This window comes from Ranitomeya variabilis, chromosome 1, assembly GCF_051348905.1.
Source record: "Ranitomeya variabilis isolate aRanVar5 chromosome 1, aRanVar5.hap1, whole genome shotgun sequence".
Lineage (NCBI taxonomy): Eukaryota > Metazoa > Chordata > Amphibia > Anura > Dendrobatidae > Ranitomeya > Ranitomeya variabilis.
Genome location: NC_135232.1, coordinates 641424058 through 641449959, shown reverse-complemented (window position 1 = coordinate 641449959; position 25902 = coordinate 641424058). Strand labels below are relative to the sequence as shown.

Here is a 25902-nt window from a genome sequence, read left to right as displayed (position 1 = left end):
TTCCAGTCTGACTGCTCTAGCTGACAGAATCTCCTTTCCTCCCCCCAAAATGAATGCCTCCTGGGCAAGGGAGGGATTAAAAGGGCCAACTATTGACAAAAGGGGCCGGTGGGCCCAAGCACTGCAGTCCACAGAGTTTCACCAGCCCTCGTCTAAATAAATTAACCTAAACAGGGCTTGGTTCACACAGTCTTCTGATCACTCTGAGATACATTAAATGCATACAAATCAAAAAACTATGCAGCACTAGATCGACCATCTTTTGTTTCATTATTTCTTAACCCTTTTGCTGCTCGGGACTGTGACAACACAGCGTTTCTTCTTAATTATGCCAGACGTAAATTGTGTAGGCCCAGAATCATAAATTGTTGTCTGAAGTATTACCTCTTCTTGTATGATGATTATTTACCTCTAATATTATCTCCTACAGTTTATTTTCTGTTATCTTTGCAAAACAGTAATGCATGGCCACTGAACAATGATGTTTGCTGACATGTTGATTACATACATTGTCCATGTCAGCCAGTTTGTTGGCATTCCAAACAGAGGAGGATAAACTAGGCAAATAGATTACATAAACAATGCAGGTTGGCCTCAATCACGTCTCTCTCTGACCTCTGGATGCAGGTTAAAAGCCAGTTGTGAACTAAATCAAGAGACCCTAGTCTTACACTCACCACCCTCCATCTTCTGCTCTTCCTGGCGTCGCTCCGGAAGAGAATTCAGAAGTAACAGTCACAAACTTTCAGTGAAAGTCTATGAGACCATTGTTCTGGCTCTCAGAGTTAACTTGAGTACTGATCCCCGGACCACCCAGCTAACACTGGAGCGATCACTGTAGGTCATAACCTGCTGGAAAAGATTGGAGCAGCGCTGATTATAGAAGACGGCGGCTGGCAATTCTAGTAGATGGGGCAGGGAACTTACATTAGTGACACTCGTGCTGTAACTCATGTACCACTGTCCAGCAATCCGTATATAAGCCCCCAATTGCCCCTGCATATCCAAAACATACTTTTTATAATTTTCAAACTCCGTATGCTAATGCCTAGTATTTTCTACTGGACAATAGTGCAGGAAAAATAAAAATCTGCATTTTCAACAAAAGCGTTACCATTTTTATTTCAGATGTTTGTGGGAACCTAGACCCTTGTATTACAAGATGCAGCCGTCTGTGTCAATAACGGCCTAGCTCAGACTTGTCCGGCTCACACCTGTAACAGCTCATCTGTACGAAGAATTTCCTAAGGAACTAAATGGAGCAAAATTTGCAAGATCTGTTTATGTCCGGTGTCGCTGTCGTTGGAAAACCTGGAGGGGTGAAGATGTTCCTGGACCGAAAAATGTTGGCAGCACAATATGGAGCTTACTTTCTGCATTTGCTTCTGTAACTTCCACAACTGTGGACTTCTTACGAATATCAGGCAGAGTACTTGCACTGCCACTTCAGGTTCAACTTTTATTTTATAAAAGTTTTTTTGTTAATAAGTAAAATTCAACTATTACACAAGTGAGCTATTAAGACTATAAGCTATAACACCCTAAACATTGTAAGGATTACAAAGAGGCTGAAAAATGTATTATATTGTGAGGGTGACTTGTGAAAAGGCGTATCAGCGGTTCAGAGGTTAAAGTAAAGTGAGCTCACCTGCAGATCACAAGACAGTAAAGAGGCCCCCTTGGCCTTAGAAATGGTGGTCATAAGTTGGAAAGTCAGCAAGTCGTGGACGCACACATTGTTATCTGTGTGTGGAGGGGGAGAAGGAAAAGAAGGTATTATTTAGAATCCATACATCAGTCAAGCACACGTGACCACATCGTATATCACAACACAACTCACCAAGCAAACTCACAAGGATCTTAAACTGAGGAACAACATGAATCTGAAAAAAAAAAAGGAGAATAAAAACAAAGTCTTTAATCCGCACAACACTTCTCTATATGCCCTACCAGAGCCTACAGACATTAGGAGGGTGGGGTACCCTGCCTAGTCCGACCTCTCACAGTGGAGAGCCATGGCTTCAGCGCTAGAAGAATCAAAGCCATATAATAATATGTTACACCAGACCTGGGCAAACCACTGCCAACAGTCCATATCCAGCAAGAGGGCTAGAAGGAGTGGCCCATGGGGTGCTCGCTGCAGTCGCCCTCCTCTCCTCCGACCCGATTACATCGGTATCTGTATTCTCAGCATTCAGATATCTATGAATGCAATAGCGGAGGAGCAAGCAATCTGCTTCGTCCTCCACCACTCACACCTGTGCGTTGGAGTGTCTCGGTAGTAGGCGCGATGACCATTAGATCACACATGCTGTAGAGCATCAAAGTGCAAAGCAAAGACAGGATCAGGGCGCCAGGAGAACAGGGGCAAGGTGAGTAGCGTTTGCTTTGCTACTCACTTGTAGAGCCATTTTAATTTTGTTATGTATTGTGGGGAAACATACTGCAAGGGTCATTGTTCTGTATAAAGGGATCTGCAAGGCTGTCATCATTCTGTTCACAAGATCATACTTTTTGGAGGGCTTAGAGTGGGGGGCTGTAGGGGCATCATACAGTGTATGGGGGGTTGTAGGATCTAGTATATTGGGTGGGGAGCTGTGGACCATCATATTCTGTGAGGGACAACAATATATATATTTTTTTTTTAGGGGAGTTGTTGATCATAGTACAAAAGGCTGAATTTCAAGAGTAGATGAATTTACTTTTTTTTTTTTTTTACAAACTACAAAAATCAGTGACATATACAGTTTATCTGCTCAATAATTAGCAATAAAATTAATATACGATAATATGGTAATGTTAACATTCAACAGAATTAATTTCAATGTATTGGTTCAACATTCTGCAACACTCCCGGTCTCCCATGTGGCTTCTCGGGAAAATGTGTGGCCCACCCCTGCTTTACACCACAGTACCACATTATGTATTCCCGCAGCTATAGGAGCTGATCGCTGAGGTTTCCAGCTGTCACCTCAACAATCAGATTATTACCAGACGATGTTGAAAATCTATCTAAACTCTAAAAGATGCATCTTGTACCTGCTGAATTTTCTTAGCAAAGTTCTTATTGGATTTTTCTAAAGTTACTTCAAACTGGTTACAACCTAAAAAAAAAAAAAAAAATGTAATTACATTCTGAAAAAATGTCACAAGAGAAGGAAAAAAGTTCTTAAACATAATAATCACTACCAAATCCGCCCAACTTTGAAAGTTAGAAAAAGCAACAAGTTCAATTTTTTTTCTGTCAATTTACATCCCACACCCAAGAAATAATGCTCCTACAGAATCCCACTAGCATCCCTACACAGTACCAGACTCCTTTCGTGGCTCCCACCATACCCACACACACTATGATGCCTCCACAGTCGTCCTGCCCACCCACGCATGCAGCATGATGCCTCCACAGTCGTCCTGCCCACCCACGCATGCAGCATGATGCCTCCACAGTCGTCCTGCCCACCCACACACACAGTACGATGCCTCCACAGTCGTCCTGCCCACCCACACACGCAGTACGATGCCTCCAGTCATCCTGCCCACCCACACAGTACGATGCCTCCACAGTCGTCCTGCCCACCCACGCAGTATGATGCCTTCAGTCGTCCTGCCCACCCACACACGCAGTACGATGCCTCCACAGTCGTCCTGCCCACCCACACACGCAGTACGATGCCTCCACAGTCGTCCTGCCCACCCACACACGCAGTACGATGCCTCCAGTCGTCCTACCCACCCACAGACGCAGTACGATGCCTCCACAGTTGTCCTGCCCACCCACAGACGAAGTATGATGCCTCCAGTCATCCTGTGCACCCACCCACGCAGTAGGATGCCTCCACAGTCGTTCTTCCCACCCACACATGCAGTATGATGTTGAAGTCACCCCACAAATACCTGGAACATAATGCCCCTCCCACCCCACAGTTTGATGCCAACAGTCACCACCCACATAAGCAATATGATACTCCGGCTGTCACTTACACATGCAGTATAATGGGCTTATAATCATACACAATATGAAGCCCCAAAAGTCAAACTCCCCCCAGAAACACAAAAAGTAGGATGCTCCCACACACACACATAGCATGATGCCCCAGACCTCCCATCTTCCCCCTACACAGTATGATGCACCCGAGTGCCTCTTCCTCACAGCATATTAGCCTCATAGTATGAATTCCCCACAGTGGCTCACACAAGCATCCCACTTGCACGCGTGTCCTTTCAAATTCCTGCTTCTCTGCTGCAAAAAGTCAAATGACCAAAGATCTATGCAGCTCCATCTGTCTCTACCCAGATGGAATGGTGAAGCGGTGATCTGATGGTTCCCTTCTCCACCATACTGTTCAGCTGTATCAGTGTATTGAAGATAGATTCACATTAGTGATAAGTGAACGTGCTGGGATAAGTTGTTATCTGAGCATGCTCAGGTGCTAATCGAGTGTCTTCGGCGTTGTAGTGAAACATGTATAGTTTTATATGTGTAACGAGCAGTAATTTAACATCTGTCCTGATGGCTGCAGGTCTCACCAAGGTGTTAATATGTATTATCCTGAGAAAGCAGTCTCCTGTCTTCACTCTCGCCAGGGGGCCTCCTAAGAACCAGGAAGGAGAGGAAGTGCTTCACACCTTCAGCTCTTTTGAAGAGAGATGTCAATTACACCCTGACACTATCTATCCATGAGAACCTTTAGGCAAAGAGCGTTCAGAGGAAAATAATATATTAATTGGGGGAGTGGCCGTGGCCCAATCAAAAACAAGCAATTATAATATTAACATGAGAGGCTGGTCTATAAATTTGACCTCGAGTGTAACTATAAATTAGGCTTGTATATGTACAAAGTTGTTCACAGATTGAGGGGCAGCCTAGCTGATGTGATCCAGTCTATATTCATCCACTCTCAAGGAGCAGAAGCAGACTACAAGTTAGCTATTTTTATAAGTTTTCTCCTGTTAATTTTATAACTGTTTTGCATATCTGTATGTCTTTATTACCATATTTTTATATTTTTTATTTGTAAGCACTGTACCTTTTGTATTAAAGCATAAAACTTAAATAGGTTGAACCTTGTATGTTCTAAAGAATCCATAGCCTAAGGTGTGTGAGCCTTATGATTGGCAGGCAGTAGTAGCAATATTTCCGGGACTCATCGCCCATATGTTCGGTGAGTAGTGGCAGCGTGTATGAGCGGGTGTGTGGCCTGGGTCGGTGTGTGATTTATGATAACATTACAGCATAGGACAGAGGTTGAATGCTGGACAGAGAGGGGAGATAGATTAACCCTTGCAGGTGCAACCCCAAGTCGCGTGCTAAGAGCTGGTACATGACAAAATAGCGGCAGCACGGAGGGATTCGTGACAGGCGTGCTCGAAAAACATGTTCAAGCCTCAGCGGCTGCATGTTTCGCAGCTGTTTGACAGCAACAATATATGAAGGATTACGTGTTTGTTAGGCAATCTATGCATGTGTTGCGCCTGTTGGAATCGCCATGGGGACTCAAACATAGAATTTGAGCATGCCTAAGACACTTGGTCAGCACCCGAGCATGTTCAGATAACACCTTATCCCAGCACATTAGCTCATCACTAATACACACACATATCCTAGGACAGTAGGTGATATACCGGCATCTGAGCATTTTATCTATAACTTTCCTGACCTTGCAGGTGACTGTGAAAGTAATGTTTTGCAGCAGTTCCTGGTAACGTGCCTGCAGATAAGCTGCACGCAAGGTTAACCATTCATCCCTCAGATGCAGCCAGAGGAGAAACAACACCAGTTAACTTAATTAAATGTTAATGTAAAGAAAGACTCAAAAGCACCCCAAACTCATCAGACAACAGAAAGCGAAACGAGCCTGAAAAAAATATAGTTCTTACCGATAACGGTATTTCTCTTAGCCCATGACGGCACCACGGAGAGGGGATCCGCCCACCAAGGACAGGAAACCTACAGATAAAAAGGGCGGTACCACTCTCCCGCATCAGTTGTTTACTAGAGAACAATGGGAGACTATGGAACAGCTTATTAGTTTCAATATTACTTAACTTAATTGAGATACCTCGTGACCTATAATAAAATAAACTATGGCACTATATTAACGTGCACACCCAAAAGTGAAGGGAGGGAATGTACGGGTGCCGTCATGGGCTCAGAGAAATACCGTTATCGGTAAGAACTATATTTTTCTCTGTCGCCCATGACGGCACCACGGAGAGATTTCATAGATTTGTACATTCAGGGAGGGACCACCGCTTCCAGAACCCTTTACCGAAAGTAAGGTCCGAAGAGGAGATAAGGTCCAATCTATAGTGCCTATAGAATGTGGAAGGTGACGACCAAGTAGCAGCTCTACGTATCTGGTCAATCGAAGCTCCGGCCTTCTCGCCCAAGAAGCTGCCACTGCTCTCGTTGAGTGAGCCTTGACCTCCCCGGAAATAGACATTCCACTTGATGAGTATGATTGGCTGATAGCATCTGTGATCCATCTCGCCAGAGTAGCTGTGGACGCTTTCTTCCCCTTCCAGGGATCCTGAAAGCACACAAAAAGAGAGGCATCCTCCCTACTTTCTCTGGTGGCTTCTAAGTACTACGTGAAGCATCTCCTGACATCTAGTGTATGCAATCATTCCTCCTCCCTATTTTTAGGGTTAAGACAAAAGGAGGGAAGAGATATCTCTTGAGTTCTGTGGAACCGGGATGCCACCTACGGGAGGTATGCAGGATCTATTTTGAGAGTAACACTATCCTCTAAAAACCGTGTATGAGGAGGGTTAGAAGATAGTGCCTGTATGTCGCTTATTCTACGAGCAGATGAGAGGGCGACGAGCAGGGATGTTTTGAGGGATAGGAGTTTTAATTGGATATCCTCTAAGGGTTTGAAGGGCGGTTTAGACAGGGTTTTAAGGACCAAAAATAAATCCCATTGAAGGGAACTTTTACTGGAAGTGGCCTCGAACTACCTGCTGCCCTGATGAACCTGGGAACCCACCGATTCATAAAGTGATGTTTTAAGGGACTGATTCCCAGAGAAGCCTCTGACCGGGGCTCAAAAGGAGGTTTGGATAGGGATATAAGATCCAAGTTTAAATTCCAAAAAGTAAACCGAGAGGGGATGGGTCTAGACCTGGCCAACGCTTTGATGAACCTGGATATCCCCGATACCCAGCCGGGTCGTAATTGTACAGGGCCCTTAAAGCCAAGACTTGTACTTTTAAAGTATTTGTGGCTAGCCCCTGTTCCAATTCCTCGCAGAAACTCTAAGACAGCTGTTATTGGAAACTCCCTCTTCTAACTTGGAACCTGAAAGGAAGTTCCTCCAGGTTTCCCCCCCCAGCAGTTTGGTGGTTCCTATATGGTCTACTCCACTCCTGGAAACATTCACAATCAATATTATGGCTAATATTCTGAGGAGATGCACCAGAGAAGTCTGGGTGACCAGCCTTTTGACCATTTCCACATATTAGGGCTCAGAGTACCGGCCCCCGACCACCTGCTCTATATTTCCACGAGGAGGGGACTTGGAGAAGCAACATGTGCCTGTTCAGACTGGATTACCCAGTCATGCACCGCGGCGTCTGCTTGCGTCATAAGGGCACGCTCTCACCCCGCGCGTGCCACTAGCCTCCAGTCCTGGACTGCAGGAAGATCAAACCAATAACAGTTAGTACACGGATAATGGCAGAGCATTAGGATGTACACACATTACTCATCCAGGAGATCACGTCTATTCCGAATCCTTAGGTGTCTAAACTCCAAACAAGGGTTGGATATTATTGCAACTAAGGAATACACAATCCGGCAGGTAATATTTCCTAACATTACCAGAGTTGGCCTCATTAGAAACGCTGAAAGGGAAACGTGTATCATCACTCCTATTTTACTGACATTACACACATATACATATCCTAAAAGGCAAGCTTGTCAGTGTTATCAGCCATGGAGGGAGTAGCCATACTCTATGGCTAGAGAAAAACAGGATTCTTCCCACCAGAGAGGTGCTGATTCGCCACAAGGTGCCAAAGGCAGACATGCCGTCCCTGGTAACCATAGTACAATAGACTTATGGGACGAGAATCTGTCTACTGGATGTTAATCAAGGAAACCAGCCTGATTGTCACATGTGGAATTGGTAAGGATTTTTTCCTTCCACCTCTTGGTATTTTCTGCTCCCAGGACAGTAGTATGTCGCTTTATAGGTTGAGAAAAACTGTTCCATACGGAAGAACTGCTAATTTACTCAGCCAATTCAAGCAAAGCTCAGCTAAGCCCTGTTGTAAAGAATGAATCAACAGAAGTTGGAACTGGGTACAAAAACCACTAGGACTCTATAAGCCAGAGTTGGGGCCCAAGACAAAAATGTGAAATGGTAGACCCACGATATACCTTGTGCATGGCTGCATAACCTAAATCAGAAGGTCTAACCCAGAGCCAAAAAAGAAAACACCAAGCCCGAAGTACTAGGAAGCACAGAGGTACTATGATACTAATGATACCCCCTGAGGCACAGGGGCACTGAAGCAATAAGATGCCCGTAAGCACACATTTTGATGCATGGAGGAGCTATTGATGCAATGTGAAGCAAAAAAGCACAATGAAGCACCACAATGCAATATAATGCAATACAATGCATAAAGGCAATATGAAGCACTAAGATGCGACATTATGCAATACGATGCAACATGATGCACAGAGGCACTGTGAACTATGATGCACAGAGGCAATATGAAACACTATAATACAACATGAAGCACAGAGGCACTATGATGCAATATGATACACCGAGGCACTCGATATGATGCATAGAGGCACTAAGATGCAACATGATGCACAGAGGCCTTCAATATGATGCATAAAAGCACAATGATGCAATATGAAGCAGAGGTACTCAATATGATGCATAGAGGCACTGATGCAATATGAAGCACAGATGCACTCAATATGATGCATAAAGGCACTATGATGCAACATGATGCACTCAATATGATGCATAAAGGCACTACGATGCAACATGATGCACAGAGGCTCTCAATATGATACGTAGAGGCACAATAATGCAATATGAAGCACAGAGGCACTCAGTATGATGCATAGATGCACTATGATACAATATGACACCCAGAGGCACTCAGTACGATGCATAGAGGCACCATGATGCAATACAACGCGCAGAGGCACTCAATACGATGCCTAGAGGTACTATGATGCAACATGATACATAGAGGCATGCAATATAATGCATAAAAGCACTATGATGCAATATGATACACAGAGACATGCCATATAATGCATAGGCACCATGATGCACAGATGCACTCAGTAAGATGCATAGAGGCATCATGCCACAACATGATGCACAGAGGCACGCAACATAAGGCATAGAGGCACCATGATGTAATATGATACGTAGAGGCATGTAATATAATGCATAGAAGCACTATGATGCGACATGATACAGGGACACACGACATAATGCATAGAAGAAATATGATACACAGACCAAAAAGGCACCATGACACGCAGGGGCACTCGGTAAGATGCATAGAGGCTCTAAGATGCAATATGACACACAGAGGCACTCAATACGATGCATAGAGGAAACATGATGCAACGTGTTGCACTCAATATAATGCATAAAAGTATTATGATGCCGTATGATATGGGGCAGCACGGTGGCTTAGTGGCCAGCACTGCAGCGCTGGAGTCCCAGGTTCAAATCCCACCCAGGACAACATCTGCAAAGAGCCCGCATGCTCTCTCCGTGTTTGCGTGGGTCTCCACCGGGCACTCCGGCCTCCTCCCACACCCCAAAGACACACCGATAGGGAATTCAGACTGTGCCATATGACGCACAGAGGCATCATGCGGCTTTTTTTTTTTTTCCTTGCACACCGGGGGCCCCGGCTTTTGCAGATTGCAGGCTTACGCTTCAGGGGGGAGAGCGCCACTCTCCCCGTAACCACAGAGGGACCCCCCTGTATGTTTATCGCTGCTGCGGCATTTTTTTTTTTTTGTGGCTAGTGCTGCGGTTTGCGCTGCGGCCTGTGCCGCGGCTCGTGCTGCGGTTCCTTTCCGACGGATTACTGAAGCAGCCTCTTTTTATGCAGCGGCGATTCCCGCCGCTTGATTCAATTATGCGCCTGCGCAGAAGCGCCTCTTCCGGCGCCTGCATAGGAACGCTGTCTGCCGGCGTCTGCGGAGTGTGCCATTATCGCTCTTTCCAACGTGCAGTTTCAAGATGGTGCCGCACATGACCCGCTGCCCACCGGAGCTCCCGGTCTCTTTGCAGCCTGCAGCCTGCCCTAACGCGCGGTCCCTGCACGCCGGTCGGCTATGCAGTGTGCAGGCTGACGCTTCCAAAGGGAGAGCCGCGCCGCTCCTCCCGCAACCACAGAGGGACCCCCCTGGATGTTGCCGCTGCTGCATCTTACCTAGGGAGGTGACCGCGAACTCCATGTCACCTCCCCCGCACACCCTAGAGGCCCACTAGCCCCAGCGGTGGCGCTTCGGGTGACCACACCAGCCGAGGCAGAGGGACCCCAGCTGCCTGAGTCGGACTGATTGGCCCCGGAATCCCACGACGATCTTCCTTCTGGTAAGTCTGTAGGTCTCCCATCAAGGACAGGAAACCAACTGATGCGGGAGAGTGGTACCGCCCTTTTTATCTGTAGGTTTCCTGTCCTTGGTGGGCGGATCCCCTCTCCGTGGTGCCGTCATGGGCGACAGAGAAATATTTTTTTCTGCAAGGATAACCAAAGACTTCAGGAAGAGTCAGACGGTCACATAACTTAGATGAGGATCACAGCCCAATGCTCAGACGGGCCAACAGCTCCGACGACCAGAACATGACAGCATGTACTTCTAAGCAGCAGTTATGCTCAGGTTGGGAGAGCCGCTGGCCTGTCGGTGCATTGCTTGCAATCCCCGTCTGAGTTCATTGGCCGTCTGATTTTGTCCCATAGGGTATGACATGACTTTGGGTCCGAAACCATGTGACAAGGCTCATTAAAGGTAACCTGAAAGCTGATAGATGCTGCCTGACGTTCGTGAGCCTTACTCTTTCCCTAGCGACTTTTAAAGTATTTTTTTGTCTGAAACCCCGCAGCATCAATCTTTACCCCTTAGACCCACTGTCATAGGCCTCTCACCCAGCCACACAGAATATTCAAGACAACATAATACAGTTATTAGACACCAAGGCAAGACAATGCAGAGAGGGCAGGCAAATCAAATATCCATCAGCTTGGGAGAAAGTGAGCCACACCAGAGGTGTATGAGATTTATCGTTACTGGGATACATCATCTGTACGGTGGAACCAGTGAGTGATAGCAATGCCACATCTTTAGGACTAATAAGATGGTAATACCCCACAAAGATCTGCATTCCAACTTCTGCAATGTGAACATACAATTGTTTGGACCCTCAAAAGTATAACAGCCCCATCAGGTCTAAGGGATCCAAATTTGACCAAATATCAGATTCTGTACAATATTTAATGGGTAAATTATTTGCTCTCAGATGTTTATTTTTTTAACAGTTTTTTAGGTCAATACTTGCATCCCTCTGCGATTCTGTCGGTGCAGTAGATAAAGATGCCTTAACATTATGCGGGAATCAAATTTGACAAACAGTTAAAACTTCTTAAACTATAACCTGGCCTGTCTCCATGAAATAGGTTTGTTTTTTGTTTTGTTATTAAAAAAAACAAAAACACGTATGGTAGTTTCTTTGATAGGTCATGAACATGGGATGGATATGCTGTGGATTTTTTACTGTGTAACGGTCTTTGGAAAATCTGCAGTAGATTTTCAATTCACAGTGCGTTAATATACGAAATGAAACACGGTACAAAGATAGATCACCACACTTCCCCGACCACAGATTCTTATTTACCGAATGCCAGTCTTCTAGTGATCACCAACCAGACTGGTTCCAGCAAATAATAGAGATGGCAGTGTGTTTATTGAGGTCTTGTTAATGTGATTCAGACATGAGGCAGCGATTTTATGCCTAGCCTCTATTACATGCTCATGTATGGTGCATATTTTCACCCTTTGTAATGCTTATGGTAAAATCCGCTACAAAGCTGTCACTAGATCTACAACAAAAATGCACAATTTGATGTTTTTGAGGTTCCAGAAAGTCACCAGCGCATCAGTCCCGAGAGGACATCCCTAAAGTAAAATTGCACCACTTTACTATGGACAGATTCTGTACAGATGACTCACCTTGCTCTTTCTTGACCCTGTACAGTAGCAAATGTCCCTGTTTGGTGCCAACGAGAAGACAGTCCTCTGAAAAGTGAGCACGATATTGTTACCATTCATTTAGGAACATGTACTGATACAAACACAGGTGAATCTGTCCAGGTTTTTGCTACCCCATCTGAGAGCAGCATGATGTAGGTGCAGAGACCCTGATTCTAGCGACGTGTCACTTTCTGGTTTGCTCACTGTAGCTTTGATAAAAATCACTGATTTATCTTCTGCAGATCTTGAAGTTCTCTGAATGCAGAGTCTTGTATGACCCCATCCACACACCACTAATTGGTAGCTTCCTATGTACACTGCATAGGCAGAAATCTACCAATGAGTGGTGAGCGCAGGATTAGTCCACTTGGTCATTCCATGGTAGCTTACCTTACAACACAATATAGTAACTTACGTTACAAAGATGATGGTAACTTACCTTACAATAAGTTTAATCCAATGGATGGAAACATATTGTAACGCATAACTCATGAAGGACAATTGCCTTTCCTTTTTTTTGTAATGTAAGTTACCAAGTAATAACACTGTATTTTGTATTTAATTTTATTTTTGAAAAATTAAACTGTGTTGAAATCTATTGAGAATAGTTTAATGTACAATATACATACACTCCTTTTTGTGCCTGCCTTCAAAGAACAGTCTGTAGCCAGTTTTTGGCTTGTGAATGTAAGGCAAGTTACCATGGAATGAGCCCTCTAGTGATAATCTGATGCTGATAAAAACAGTGTTGTTATCAAAACTGCAGCAAGCAGCCCAGTAAGTGACATCACTGGAATCAGGGTCTCTGCCCCTACATCATGCCACTATCAGATCAGGTAGCAAAACCCTGGCAATAGGGTAACAACTAGGCAATTTGGCTGAACACCAGGAAAAAAGTGCTGTTTTGATAGTCGGCAGAAGCACAGAAATAAAAGTAGTTATAATGTTTCTGCTGCACATTACCTGTGGTCAAATATCGGCGGCAGGCAGAGGAGCGCTGGGCTAATGACTACAGCAGCCTCCTACCAGCACAGTATTCATTCTGCTGCTTGCAAGGCTACATTCACACATACGTTTTCTCTCGTGTCATTCGTTTCACATCTGATTTTTTTTCCGCTCCAATTTTAAACTGTTTGAACTTTTTTTTTTTTTTTAAACATTAACTCTTTGTAATGGATCAGTTAAAAATGGAAATGAAACATGGATGAACTCGGGAGTACAAACTCTGGCTTCAGTACCTCATCTGTTTTATGTGGATCCCTACAGACTAACGGCAGAGACTGGTCAGAAAAACAGAAGAGAACGGGACGTGCCAAGAACAGCAGGGAGCGGAGCAAGGATAACAATGGTTGTGCGCTTGATTCAAAGAAACTCGAAAAAAAATACATGGATGTGCATAGCGGTAATGTGAACGCAGCCTTAAGCCTTGCGCAAACACTCACCCCTGGCTGTCAGACCCCCCTCATTACCAGCGCTTACTCCTGGCTGTCAGACCCCCCATTACCAGCGCTCACCTCTGGCTGTCAGACCCTTATTGTCAGCGCTTACCCCTGGCTGTCAGACCCTTATTGCCATCACTCACCCCTGGCTGTCAGACCCTTATTGCCAGCACTCACCCCTGTCAGACCCCCCATTGCAAGCGCTCACCCCTGGCTGTCAGACCCCCCATTGCAAGCATTCTCCTGGGGCTCTCAGACCCCCCCATTAACAGCGCTCGCTCATGGCTATCAGACCCCCCATTATCAGCGCTCACCCCTGGCTGTCACCCCCCCCCCCCACTACCAGCGCTCACCCCTGTCAGACCCTTATTGCCAGCACTCACCCCTGGCTCTCAGACCCGTCCATTACCAGTGCTCACTCCTGGCTGTCAGACCCCTATCGCCAGCGCTCACCCCTGGCTGTCAGACCCCCCCATTGCCAGCACTGACCCCTGGCTGTCAGACCCCCCCATTGCCAGCACTGACCCCTGGCTGTCAGATCCCCCATTGCCAGCATTCTCCTGGGGCTCTCAGGCCCCCTATTACCAGCGCTCACTCCTGGCTGTCAGACCCCCATTACCAGTGCTCATTCCTGGCTGTCAGACCCCTACTGCCAGCGCTCACCCCTGGCTGAAAGACCCCCAATGCCAGCGCTCACCCCTGGCTGAAAGACCCCCATTGCCAGTGCTCACCCCTGGCTGAAAGACCCCCATTGCCAGTGCTCACCCCTGGCTGAAAGACCCCCATTGCCAGCGCTCTCCCGGGGCCGGCCATCAGTCCTCCCCATTGCCAGCACTTCCAGTGTCTTGCGAAAGTATTCAGCTTCCTGGAACTTTTCAACCTTTTCCCACATATCATGCTTCAAACAAAGATACCAAATGTAAATTTTTGGTGAAGAATCAACAACAAGTGCAAAACAATTGTGAAGTTGAACGAAAAGTTTTTCAAAACGAAAAAACTGAAAACTGGGGCGTGCAATATTATTCGGCCCCTTTAGTTAATACTCTGTTGCGCCACCTTTTGCTGCGATTACAGCTGCAAGTCGCTTGGGGTATGTCTCTATCAGCTTTGTCCATCGAGAGACTGACATTCTTGCCCATTTTTCCTTGGCAAACAGCGAGAACTCAATGAGGTTTGATGGAGATCGTTAAGTGAAGAGCAATTTTCAATTCTTTCCACAGATTCTCGATTGGATTGAGGTCTGGACTTTGACTTGGCCATTCTAACACCTGGATACGTTTATTTGTGAACCATTCCATTGTAGATTTTGCTTTATGTAACAGGTTTTCTTCAAGAATGGTCCTGTATTTGGCTCCATCCATCTTCCCATCGATTTTAACCATCTTCCCTGTCCCTGCTGAAGAAAAGCAGGCCCAAACCATGACACTGCCACCACCATGTTTGACAGTGGGGATGGTGAGTTCAGGGTGATGAGCTGTGTTGCCTTTACGCCAAACATATCATTTGGCATTGTTGCCAAAAAGTTCGATTTTGGTTTCATCTGACCAGAGCACCTTCTTCCTCATGTTTAGTGTGTCTCCCAGGTGGCTTGTTGCAAACTTTAAACAGCACTTTTTATGGATATCGTTGAGAAATGGCTTTCTTCTTGCCACTCTTCCATAAAGGCCAGATTTGTGCAGTGTACGACTGATTGTTGTCCTATGGACAGACTGTCCCACCTCAGCTGTAGGTCTCTGCAGTTCATCCAGAGTGATCATGGGCCTCTCGGCTGCTTCTCTGATCAGTCTTCTCCTTGTTTGAGATGAAAGATTAGAGACACAGCCGGGTCTTGGTAGATTTGCAGTGGTATGATACTCCTTCCATTTCAATATGATCGCTTGCACAGTGCTCCTTGGGATGTTTAACGTTTTGGAAATCATTTTGTATCCAAATCCGGCTTTAAACTTCTCCACAACAGTATCACGGACCTGCCTGTTGTGTTCCTTGGACTTCATGATGCTCTCTGTGCTTCAAACAGAACCCTGAGACTATCACAGAGCAGGTGAATCTATACGGAGACTTGATTACACACAGGTGGATTATATTTACCATCATTAGGCATTTAGGACAACATTGGATCATTCAGAGATCCACAATGAACTTCTGGAGTGAGTTTGCTGCACTGAAAGTGAGGCTATGTGTACACGTATAATGGTCCACTGCGGATTTTTCCGCAGCAGATTTGATAAATCTGCAGGGCAAAAAAACTGCGTTTTTGCTGCAGATTTATCGCGGATTTACCATGGTTTTTCTGCGAATTTCACTGCGGTTTTACAACTGCGGTTTTCTATAGGAGCAGCTGTAAAACCGCTGAGGAATCCGCAGAAAGTGACATGCTGCAGAATGTAAACCGCTGCGCTTCTGCGCGTTTTTTTCCGCAGCATGTGCACAGCGTTTTTTGTTTCCCATAGGTTTACATTGTAATGTAAACTCATGGGAAACTGCTGTGGACACGCAGCTGCGGAAACGTGGCGGATCCGCAGCATTTTCCGCATCGTGTGCACATACCCTAAAGGGGCCGAATAATATTGCACGCCCCAGTTTTCAGTTTTTGAATTTCCCCAAAAATGTAAAATAACCAATACATTTCGTTCAACTTCACAATTGTGTTCCACTTGTTGATTCTTCACCAAAAATTTACATTTGGTATCTTTATGTTTAACCCCTTTACCCCCACGGGTGGTTTGCACGTTAATGACCGGGCCAATTTTTACAATTCTGACCACTGTCCCTTTATGAGGTTATAACTCTGGAACGCTTCAACGGATCCTGATGATTCTGACAATGTTTTCTCGTGATATATTGTACTTCATAATAGTGGTAAAAAAAATTCTTTGGTATTACCTGCGTTTATTTGTGAAAAAAACGGAAATCTGGCGAAAATTTTGCCATTTTCCAAATTTGAATTTTTATGCCCTTAAATCACAGAGATATGTCACACAAAATACTTAAGTAACATTTCCCACATGTCTACTTTACATCAGCACAATTTTGAAGCCAAAATTTTTTTTTGTTAGGGAGTTAAGGGTTAAAAGTTGACCAGCAATTTCTCATTTTTACACCACCATTTATTTTTTTTTTTTTAGGGACCACATCACCTTTGAAGTCATTTTGAGGAGTCTATATGATAGAAAATAAGCAAGTGTGACATCATTCTAAAAACTGCACCCCTCGAGGTGCTCAAAACCACATTAAAGAAGTTTATTAACCCTTCAGGTGCTTCACAGGAATTTTTGGAATGTTTAAAAAAAAAAAAATGAACATTTAACTTTTTTTCACCAAAAATTTACTTCAGCTCCAATTTGTTTTATTTCACCAAGGGTAACAGGAGAAAATGGACCCCAAAAGTTGTTTTGCAATTTGTCCTGAGTACGCTGATACCCCATATGTGGGGGTAAACCACTGTTTGGGCGCATGGCAGAGCTCGGAAGGGAAGGAGCGCCATTTGACTTTTCAATGCAAAATTGGCTGGAATTGAGATGGGACGCCATGTTGCGTTTGGAAAGCCCCTGATGTGCCTAAACATTGAAATCCCCCACAAGTGACACCATTTTGGAAAGTAGACCCCCTAAGGAACTTATCTAGGTGTGTGGTGAGCACTTAGACCCACCAAGTGCTTCACAGAAGTTTATAATGCAGAGCGGTAAAAATAAAAAATCATATTTTTTCACAAAAATGATCTTTTCCCCCCCAATTTTTTTTTATTTTCCGAAGGGTAAGAAGAAATTGGACCCCAAAAGTTGTTGTCCAATTTGTCCTGAGTACGCCGATACCCCCACATGTGGGGGTAAACCACTGTTTGGGTGCATGGCAGAGCTCGGAAAGGAAAGAGCGCCGTTCGACTTTTCAATGCAAAATTGACTGGAATTGAGATGGGACGCCATGTTGCGTTTGGAGAGCCCCTGATGTGCCTAAACAGTGGAAACCCCCAATTCTAACTGAAACCCTAACGCAGACACACCCCTAACCCTAATCCCAAACACACCCCTAACCCCAACACACCCCTGACCCTAATCCCAACCCTAACCACACCCCTAACCCTAATCCCAACCATAACCCTAACCCTGACACCCCCCCAACCCTAATCCGAACCATAACCCTAACCCTGACACACCCCCAACCCTAATCCCAACCGTAAATGTAATCCAAACCCTAACCCCAGCCGGAAAATGGAAATAAATACATTTTTTAAATTTTTTAATTTTTCCCTAACTAAGGGGGTGATGAAGGGGGGTTTGATTTACTTTTATTGCGGGTTTTCTAGCGGATTTATGATTGGCAGCCGTCACACACTAAAAGACGCTTTTTATTGCAAAAAATATTTTTTGCGTTACCACATTTTGAGAGCTATAATTTTTCCATATTTTGGTCCACAGAGTCATGTGAGGCCTTGTTTTTTGCGGGACGAGTTGACGTTTTTATTGGTAACATTTTCGGGCACGTGACATTTTTTTGATCGCTTTTTATTCTGATTTTTGTGAGGCAGAATGACCAAAAACCAGCTATTCATGAATTTCTTTTTGGGGGGCGTTTATACCGTTCAACGTTTGGTAAAATTAATAAAGCAGTATTATTTTTCGGGTCAGTACGATTACAGCGATACCTCATTTATATCATTTTTTTATGTTTTGGCGCTTTTATACGATAAAAACTATTTTATAGAAAAAATAATTATTTTTGCACCGCTTTATTCTGAAGACTATAACTTTTATTTTTTCGCTGATGATGCTGTATGGCAACTCGTTTTTTGCAGGACAATATGACGTTTTCAGCGGTACCATGGTTATTTCACGGTGTTCACTGAAGGGGTTAACTAGTGGGACAGTTTTATAGGACAGGTCATTACGGACGCGGCGATACTAAATATGTGTACTTTTATTGTTTTCTTTTATTTAGACAAAGAAATTTATTTAAGGGAACATTTTTTTTTTTTTACACTGTAACATTGCCCCGGGGGGGTCATCATGTTATAGTGTAAGATCGCTGATCTGACCCTTTGCAGAGCACTGTGTCAGATCAGCAATCTGACATGCAGGGCTGCAGGCTTACCAGCGCTTGCTCTGAGCAGGCGCTGGTAAGCCACCTCCCTGCAGGACCCGGATGCAGCCCCGCGGCCATTTTGGATCCGGGGCCTGTAGGGAGAAGAAGGTAGGAGACCCTCGGAGCAAAGCGATCACATTGCGTTGCTCCAAGGGTCTCAGGGAAGCCCGCAGGGAGCCCCCTCCCTGCGCGATGCTTCCCTATACCGCCGGAACACTGAAATCATGTTTGATCGCAGTGTGCTGGGGGTTAATGTGTTGGGGCGGTCCATGACAGGTCCTGGCACATTGTGCCGGATGTCAGCTGCAATAGTCAGCTGACACCCGGCCGCGCTCCCCCCGTCAGCGTGGCCAATCGCTATGACGTACTATCCCGTCGGTGGGCATACGGGCCCACCCCACCTCGACGGGATAGTACGTCTAATGTCAGAAAGGGGTTAAAGCATGATATGTAGGAAAAGGTTGAAAAGTTCCAGGGAGCCGAATACTTTCGCAAGGCACTGTATATCAGGTTGTCAGGCAGTCATTGCCAGCACTTCTCTCAGGTTGTCAGACCCCCATTGCCAGCACTTCTCTCAGGTTGTCAGACCCCCATTGCCAGCACTTCTCTCAGGTTGTCAGACCCCCATTGCCAGCACTTCTCTCAGGTTGTCAGACCCCCATTGCCAGCACTTACCCCAGGCTGCCACACACTCTATCTGCAGAGGCAGTTTCTCCAAGATCAACACCTGTTCAAACGCGTCATGCATGGCTGCAGCGTCCTGATACACCCGCCAGACTGCGGCCTCTCCGGCAACGTAGACAGACACTAAAGGCAGAGAAACCGTCCACAGCCCGGCGAGAAGGCCCGTCCGGTGCGGCGGCTGCTGAAGCTGACTGCCGGCACTTCCTGGTATTAGGCCACGCCCCGTGCTGGAGCCTCAGTATAGGAGGCCACGCCCTCACCACGTGATGTAACAACAGCGCGGCGTGTGCAGCGCCGGCTTCAGAACAGCCTGCACTGAGCAGCTCCCTCCGAGGGACGTCCGGCTACAGCATAGAGCGGCTCCGTGCAGGGACGTCCGGCCATAGTGGCCTCCACACAGCAGGGGTAAAGGGTGAAGTGTAAAGCCTCAGTCCTGGGCCATGTGATCCCATGGTGCTGCTAGTGTTAGAGCCAGAAAAGTCATGTATGACGGAAAGTAAAATATACTAGGGTTATGTGCATGCGTAAAATTGCGTAATTCTCAGAGACCCGTAGCGTCTGCATTTTTCACGCTCTGAGGCTGGATGAGGGCTTATTTTTTACATGCGGGGCTGACAATTTTAACCCCTTAAGCCCCAAGGGTGGTTTGCACGTTAATGACCGGGCCAATTTTTACAATTCTGACCACTGTTCCTTTATGAGGTTATAACTCTGGAATGCTTCAACGGATCTTGGCGATTCTGACATTGTTTTCTCGTGACATATTGTACTTCATGTTAGTGGTAAAATTTATTCTATATAACTTGCGTTTATTTGTGAAAAAAACCGGAAATTTGGCGAAAATTTTGAAAATTTCGCAATTTTCCAACTTTGAATTTTTATGCCCTTAAATCACAGACATATGTCACACAAAATGCTTAATAAGTAACATTTTCCACATGTCTACTTTACATCAGCACAATTTTGGAACCAAAATTTTTTTTTGTTAGGGAGTTATAAGGGTTAAAATTTGACCAGCAATTTCTCATTTTCACAACACCATTATTTTTTTTAGGGACCACATCTCATTTGAAGTCATTTTGAGGGGTCTATATGATAGAAAATACCCAAGTGTGACACCATTCTAAAAACTGCACCCCTCAAGGTGCTCAAAACCACATTCAAGAAGTTTATTAACCCTTAAGGTGTTTCACAGGAATTTTTGGAATGTTTAAATAAAAATGAACATTTAACTTTTTTTCACACAAAATTTATTTCAGCTCCAATTTGTTTTATTTTACCAAGGGTAAGAGAAGAAATTGGACCCCAAAAGTTGTTGTACAATTTGTCCTGAGTACGCTGATACCCCATATGTGGGGGTAAACCACTGTTTGGGAGCATGGCAGAGCTTGGAAGGGAAGGAGCGCCATTTGACTTTTCAATGCAAAATTGACTGGAATTGAGATGGGACGCCATGTTGTGTTTGGAGAGCCCCTGATGTGCCTAAACACTGAAACCCCCTACAAGTGACACCATTTTGGAAAGTAGACCCCCTAAGGAACTTATCTAGATGTGTGGTGAGCACTTTGACCCACCAAGTGCTTCACAGAAGTTTATAATGCAGAGCCGTAAAAATAAAAAATCATATTTTTTCACAAAAATGATCTTTTCGCCCCCAATTTTTTATTTTCCCAAGGGTAAGAGAAGAAATTGGATCCCAAAAAATGTTGTGCAATTTGTCCTGAGTACGCTGATACCCCATATGTGGGTGTAAACCATTGTTTGGGCGCATGGCAGAGCTTGGAAGGGAAGGAGCGCCATTTGACTTTTCAATGCAAAATTTACTGGAATTGAGATGGGACGCCATGTTGCGTTTGGAGAGCCCCTGATGTGCCTAAACATTGAAACCCCCCACATGTGACACCATTTTGGAAAGTAGACCCCCTAAGGAACTTATCTAGATGTGTTTTGAGAGCTTTGAACCCCCAAGTGTTTCACTACAGATTATAACGCAGAGACGTGAAAATATATATTTTTTTTTCTCAAAAATGATTTTTTAGCCCCCAGTTTTGTATTTTCACAAGGGTAACAGGATAAATTAGACCCCAAAAGTTGTTGTCCAATTTGTCCTGAGTACGCTGATACCCCATATGTGGGGGGGAACCACTGTTTGGGCGCATGACAGAGCTCGGAAGGGAAGGAGCGCCATTTGGAATGCAGACTTAAATGGATTGGTCTGCAGGCGTCACGTTGCATTTGCAGAGCCCCTGATGTACCCAAACAGTACAAACCCCCCACAAGTGACAACATATTGGAAACTAGACCTCCCAAGGAACTTATCTAGATGTGTTGTGAGAACTTTGAACCCCCAAGTGTTTCACTACAGTTTATAACGCAGAGCCGTGAAAATAAAACATCTTTTTTTTCCCACAAAAATGATTTTTAGCCCCCCAAATTTTTATTTTCCCAAGGATAACAAGAGAACTTGGACCCCAGAAGTTGTTGTTCAATTTGTCCCGAGTACGCTGATAACCCATATGTTGGGGTAAACCCCTTTTTGGGCGCACGGGAGAGCTCGGAAGGGAAGGAGCACTGTTTTACTTTTTCAACGCAGAATTTGCTGGAATTGAGATTGGACGCCATGTCGCGTTTGGAGAGCCCCTGATGTGCCTGGACAGTGGAAACTCCCCAATTCTACCTGAAACCCTAACCCAAACACACCCCTAACCCTAATCCCAACGGTAACCCTAACCACACCCCTAGCCCTAATCCCAACGGTAACCCTAACCACACCCCTAGCCCTGACACACCCATAATTCTAATCCCAACCCTAATCCAAACCGTAAATGTAATCCTAACCCTAACTTTAGCCCCAACCCTAACTTTAGCCCCAACCCTAACCCTAACTTTACCTCCAACCCTAGCCCTAACTTTAGCCCCAACCCTAGCCCTAACCCTAGCCCTAGCCCTAATGGGAAAATAGAAATAAATACATTTTTTTAATTTTATTATTTTTCCCTAACTAAGGGGGTGATGAAGGGGGGTTTGATTTACTTTTATAGCGTTTTTTATACCGGATTTTTATGATTGGCAGCTGTCACACACTAAGGCTTGTTTCACACTTGCGTTTTTATATGCATGCGTGAAAAAATGGATGTAAACGCGGTAAAACGCATGCGTTTTTTAGACGCATGCGTTTTTATAGAAAAACACAAGAAAAAAAAAGAAAACCCTAACCCTAAACGTGACTGAAATACGTGGCACTGAAATACGTGGCACTGAAATACGTGGCACTGAAATACGTGGCACTGAAATACGTGGCACTGAAATACGTGGCACTGAAATACGTGGCACTGAAATACGTGGCACTGAGATACGTGGCACTGTGATACGTGGCACTGAAATATGTGATACGTGGCACTGAAATATGTGATACGTGGCACTGAAATATGTGATACGTGGCACTGAAATATGTGATACGTGGCACTGAAATATGTGATACGTGGCACTGAAATACGTGGCACTGAAATATGTGATAGGTGGCACTGAAATATGTGATAGGTGGCACTGAAATATGTAATACGTGGCACTGAAATATGTGATACGTGGCACTGAAATATGTGATACGTGGCACTGAAATATGTGATACGTGGCACTGAAATATGTGATACGTGGCACTGAAATATGTGATACGTGGCACTGAAATATGTGATACGTGGCACTGAAATATGTGATACGTGGCACTGAAATATGTGACACGTGGCACTGAAATATGTGATACGTGGCACTGAAATATGTGATACGTGGCACTGAAATATGTGATACGTGGCACTGAAATATGTGATACGTGGCACTGAAATACGTGATACGTGGCACTTGAATACGTGGCACTTGAATACGTGGCACTTTGACTGTCAAAATGTTCATTAAACGGTTAGGGGTGAGGTTAGGGGTAGAGTTAGGGTTAGGGTTTGGATCCCTTTATCACCTTGATGGTGGTGGGTGGCTTTTCAGTGTGTTTTCTGTTTTTTTTTCCAATAAAAACGCATGCGTTTTTAACGCAAACAAAACGCATGTGCTTAAAAACGCATGCGTTTACATAGACCGCAATGCATTTTTTTGCCGCGAAAAAACGCATGCGTTTTTTTCACGGCAAAAAAACGCCGCAAGAAAATACTGCAGGTTGTATTTCTGAAAATGAACGCATGCAGAAAAAAAACGCATGCGTTTGAAAACGCCACCAAACACGTACAAAAAACGCATGCGTTTTCAATGTTAAATATAGGGAAAAAACGCATGCGTTTTTTGTGCAAAAAACGCTGCAGACAAAAACGCAAGTGTGAAACCAGCGACGCTTTTTATAGCAAAAAAGTTTTTGCGTCTCCACATTTTGAGACCTATAATTTTTCTACATTTTGCTCCACAGAGTCATGTGAGGTCTTGTTTTTTGCGGGACGAGTTGACGTTTTTATTGGTAACATTTTCGGACACGTGACCGTTTTTGATCACTTTTTATTCCGATTTTTGTGAGGCAGAATGACCAAAAACCTGCTATTCATGAATTTCTTTTGGGAGAGGCGTTTATACCATTCCACGTTTGGTAAAATTGATAAAGCAGTTTTATTCTTCGGGTCAGTACGATTACAGTGATACCTCATTTATATCATTTTTTTTATGTTTTGGCGCTTTTATACGATAAAAACTATTTTATAGAAAAAATAATTATTTTGGTATCGCTTTATTCTCAGGACTATAACTTTATTTTTTTGCTGATGATGCTGTATGGCGGCTTGTTTTTTGTGGGACAAGATGACGTTTTCAGCGGTACCATGATTATTTATATCCGTCTTTTTGATCGCGTGTTATTCCACTTTTTGTTCGGCGGTATGGTAATAAAGCGTTGTTTTTTGCCTCGTTTTTTTTTTTCTTACGGTGTTTACTGAAGGGGTTAACTAGTGGGGCAGTTTTATAGGTTGGGTCGTTATTGACGCGGCGATACTAAATATGTGTACTTTTATTGTTTTGTTTTTTTTATTTAAAGAAATGTATTTATGGGAGTAATATATATATTTCTTTTATTATTTATTTAGGAATTTTTTTTTTATTTTTTTTTACACATGTGGAAATTTTTTTTTTTTTTTACTTTGTCCCGGGGGGGACATCACAGATCGATGATCTGACAGTGTGCACAGCACTCTGTCAGATCGGCGATCTGCTGTGCAGGGCTGCAGGCTTACCAAGCGTCTGCTCTGAGCAGGCGCTCGGTAAGCCACCTTTCTCCCTGCAGGACCCGGATGCCGCGGCCATCTTGGATCCGGGACCGGCGGCGAGGAAGGAGGTAGGAGACCCTCGCAGCAACGCGATCACATCGTGTTGCTCCGGGGGTCTCAGGGAAGCCCGCAGGGAGCCCTCTCCCTGCGCGATGCTTCCCTATACCGCCGGTACACTGCGATCATGTTTGATCGCGGTGTGCCGGGGGTTAATGTGCCGGGGGCGGTCCGTGACCGCTCCTGGCACATAGTGCCGGATGTCAGCTGCGATAGGCAACTGACACCCGGCCGCGATCGGCCACGCTCCCCCCCCGTGAGCGCGGCCGATCGCGTATGACGTACTATCCCGTCACTGGGAATTAAGTCCCAGGTCACCTTGACGGGATAGTACGTCATATGGGATTAAGGGGTTAATGAATCCATTTTGGTGTGGATATGGTATTTTGATCGCCCATTATTTCATTTTAATGCAATATTGCAGCAACCAATGAAACATAATTTATATATTTTTTTCCGCTACACCATTTACGGATTAAATCTTTTCATAGCTTGATAGATCGGGCGATTCTGAACACGGCAATACCAAATATGTGTTTTGTTTTATTTTGAATGGCGGGGTGATTGGAACTTACATTTTTTTAAAATATTTTTAATAACTTTTTTTTTACTTTTTGCTTGCTTCAATAGTCTGTATGGGAAAGTAGATGCTTCAATAATCCAATCGCCTCTGCTGCACACAGGCGATGATCAGATTGCTTGTATGTAGCAGCAAAGCTCACTTGCTATGAACATCAAACACCATGTGCCAGGAAAGATGTGAGCTCAGCGTCGGAACCCACATCAAAGGGAGGGACACTACATGCGCTATGCTAGTAACAGGAACATCATGTGATAACTACCTTTCTTCTGAAAACTACTTGATCAACTGAGAGCTCCGATGGTTTCCTCCTGAGAAGGTGCTGTCTTTAGGAATGCTTACACTCTTGCTTAATATAGCTAGTTCTCTGGCATTTTCTTCTGATGGGCTTGCATTGAGGTTCAAACTGATCCTTCTTGCAGGGTTACGATAGTGCCATCTGTATCTGCTGTAACTGGTTTTCAGGGACCCGTCCAAGCACTAGTGGCTGAGTTCTATAGAAACCAGCTTTACACTATGTAAGATAAAAGCTCTCACAGCACGAGAATGACACAACTTGCTTATTTT

The 25902-nt window shown here is 44.7% G+C and overlaps 1 protein-coding gene across 1 annotated transcript in view; it reads right to left on the bottom strand.

The window, feature by feature from the left end:
* The window catches only part of VPS39 (VPS39 subunit of HOPS complex), a 134051-nt gene extending 114167 nt beyond the window's left edge, over nt 1-19884 (bottom strand). Inside the window, exons 1-5 of the mRNA XM_077261229.1 lie at nt 19441-19884; nt 12227-12292; nt 3040-3104; nt 1841-1883; nt 1649-1743 (exon numbers count right to left, since the gene is read on the bottom strand). Coding sequence (XP_077117344.1) covers nt 1649-1743; nt 1841-1883; nt 3040-3104; nt 12227-12292; nt 19441-19513 — 342 coding nt within the window. The 5' untranslated portion in view covers nt 19514-19884. The remainder of the gene's footprint in view (nt 1-1648; nt 1744-1840; nt 1884-3039; nt 3105-12226; nt 12293-19440) is intronic.
* Between the last annotated feature and the right edge of the window lie 6018 nt (nt 19885-25902).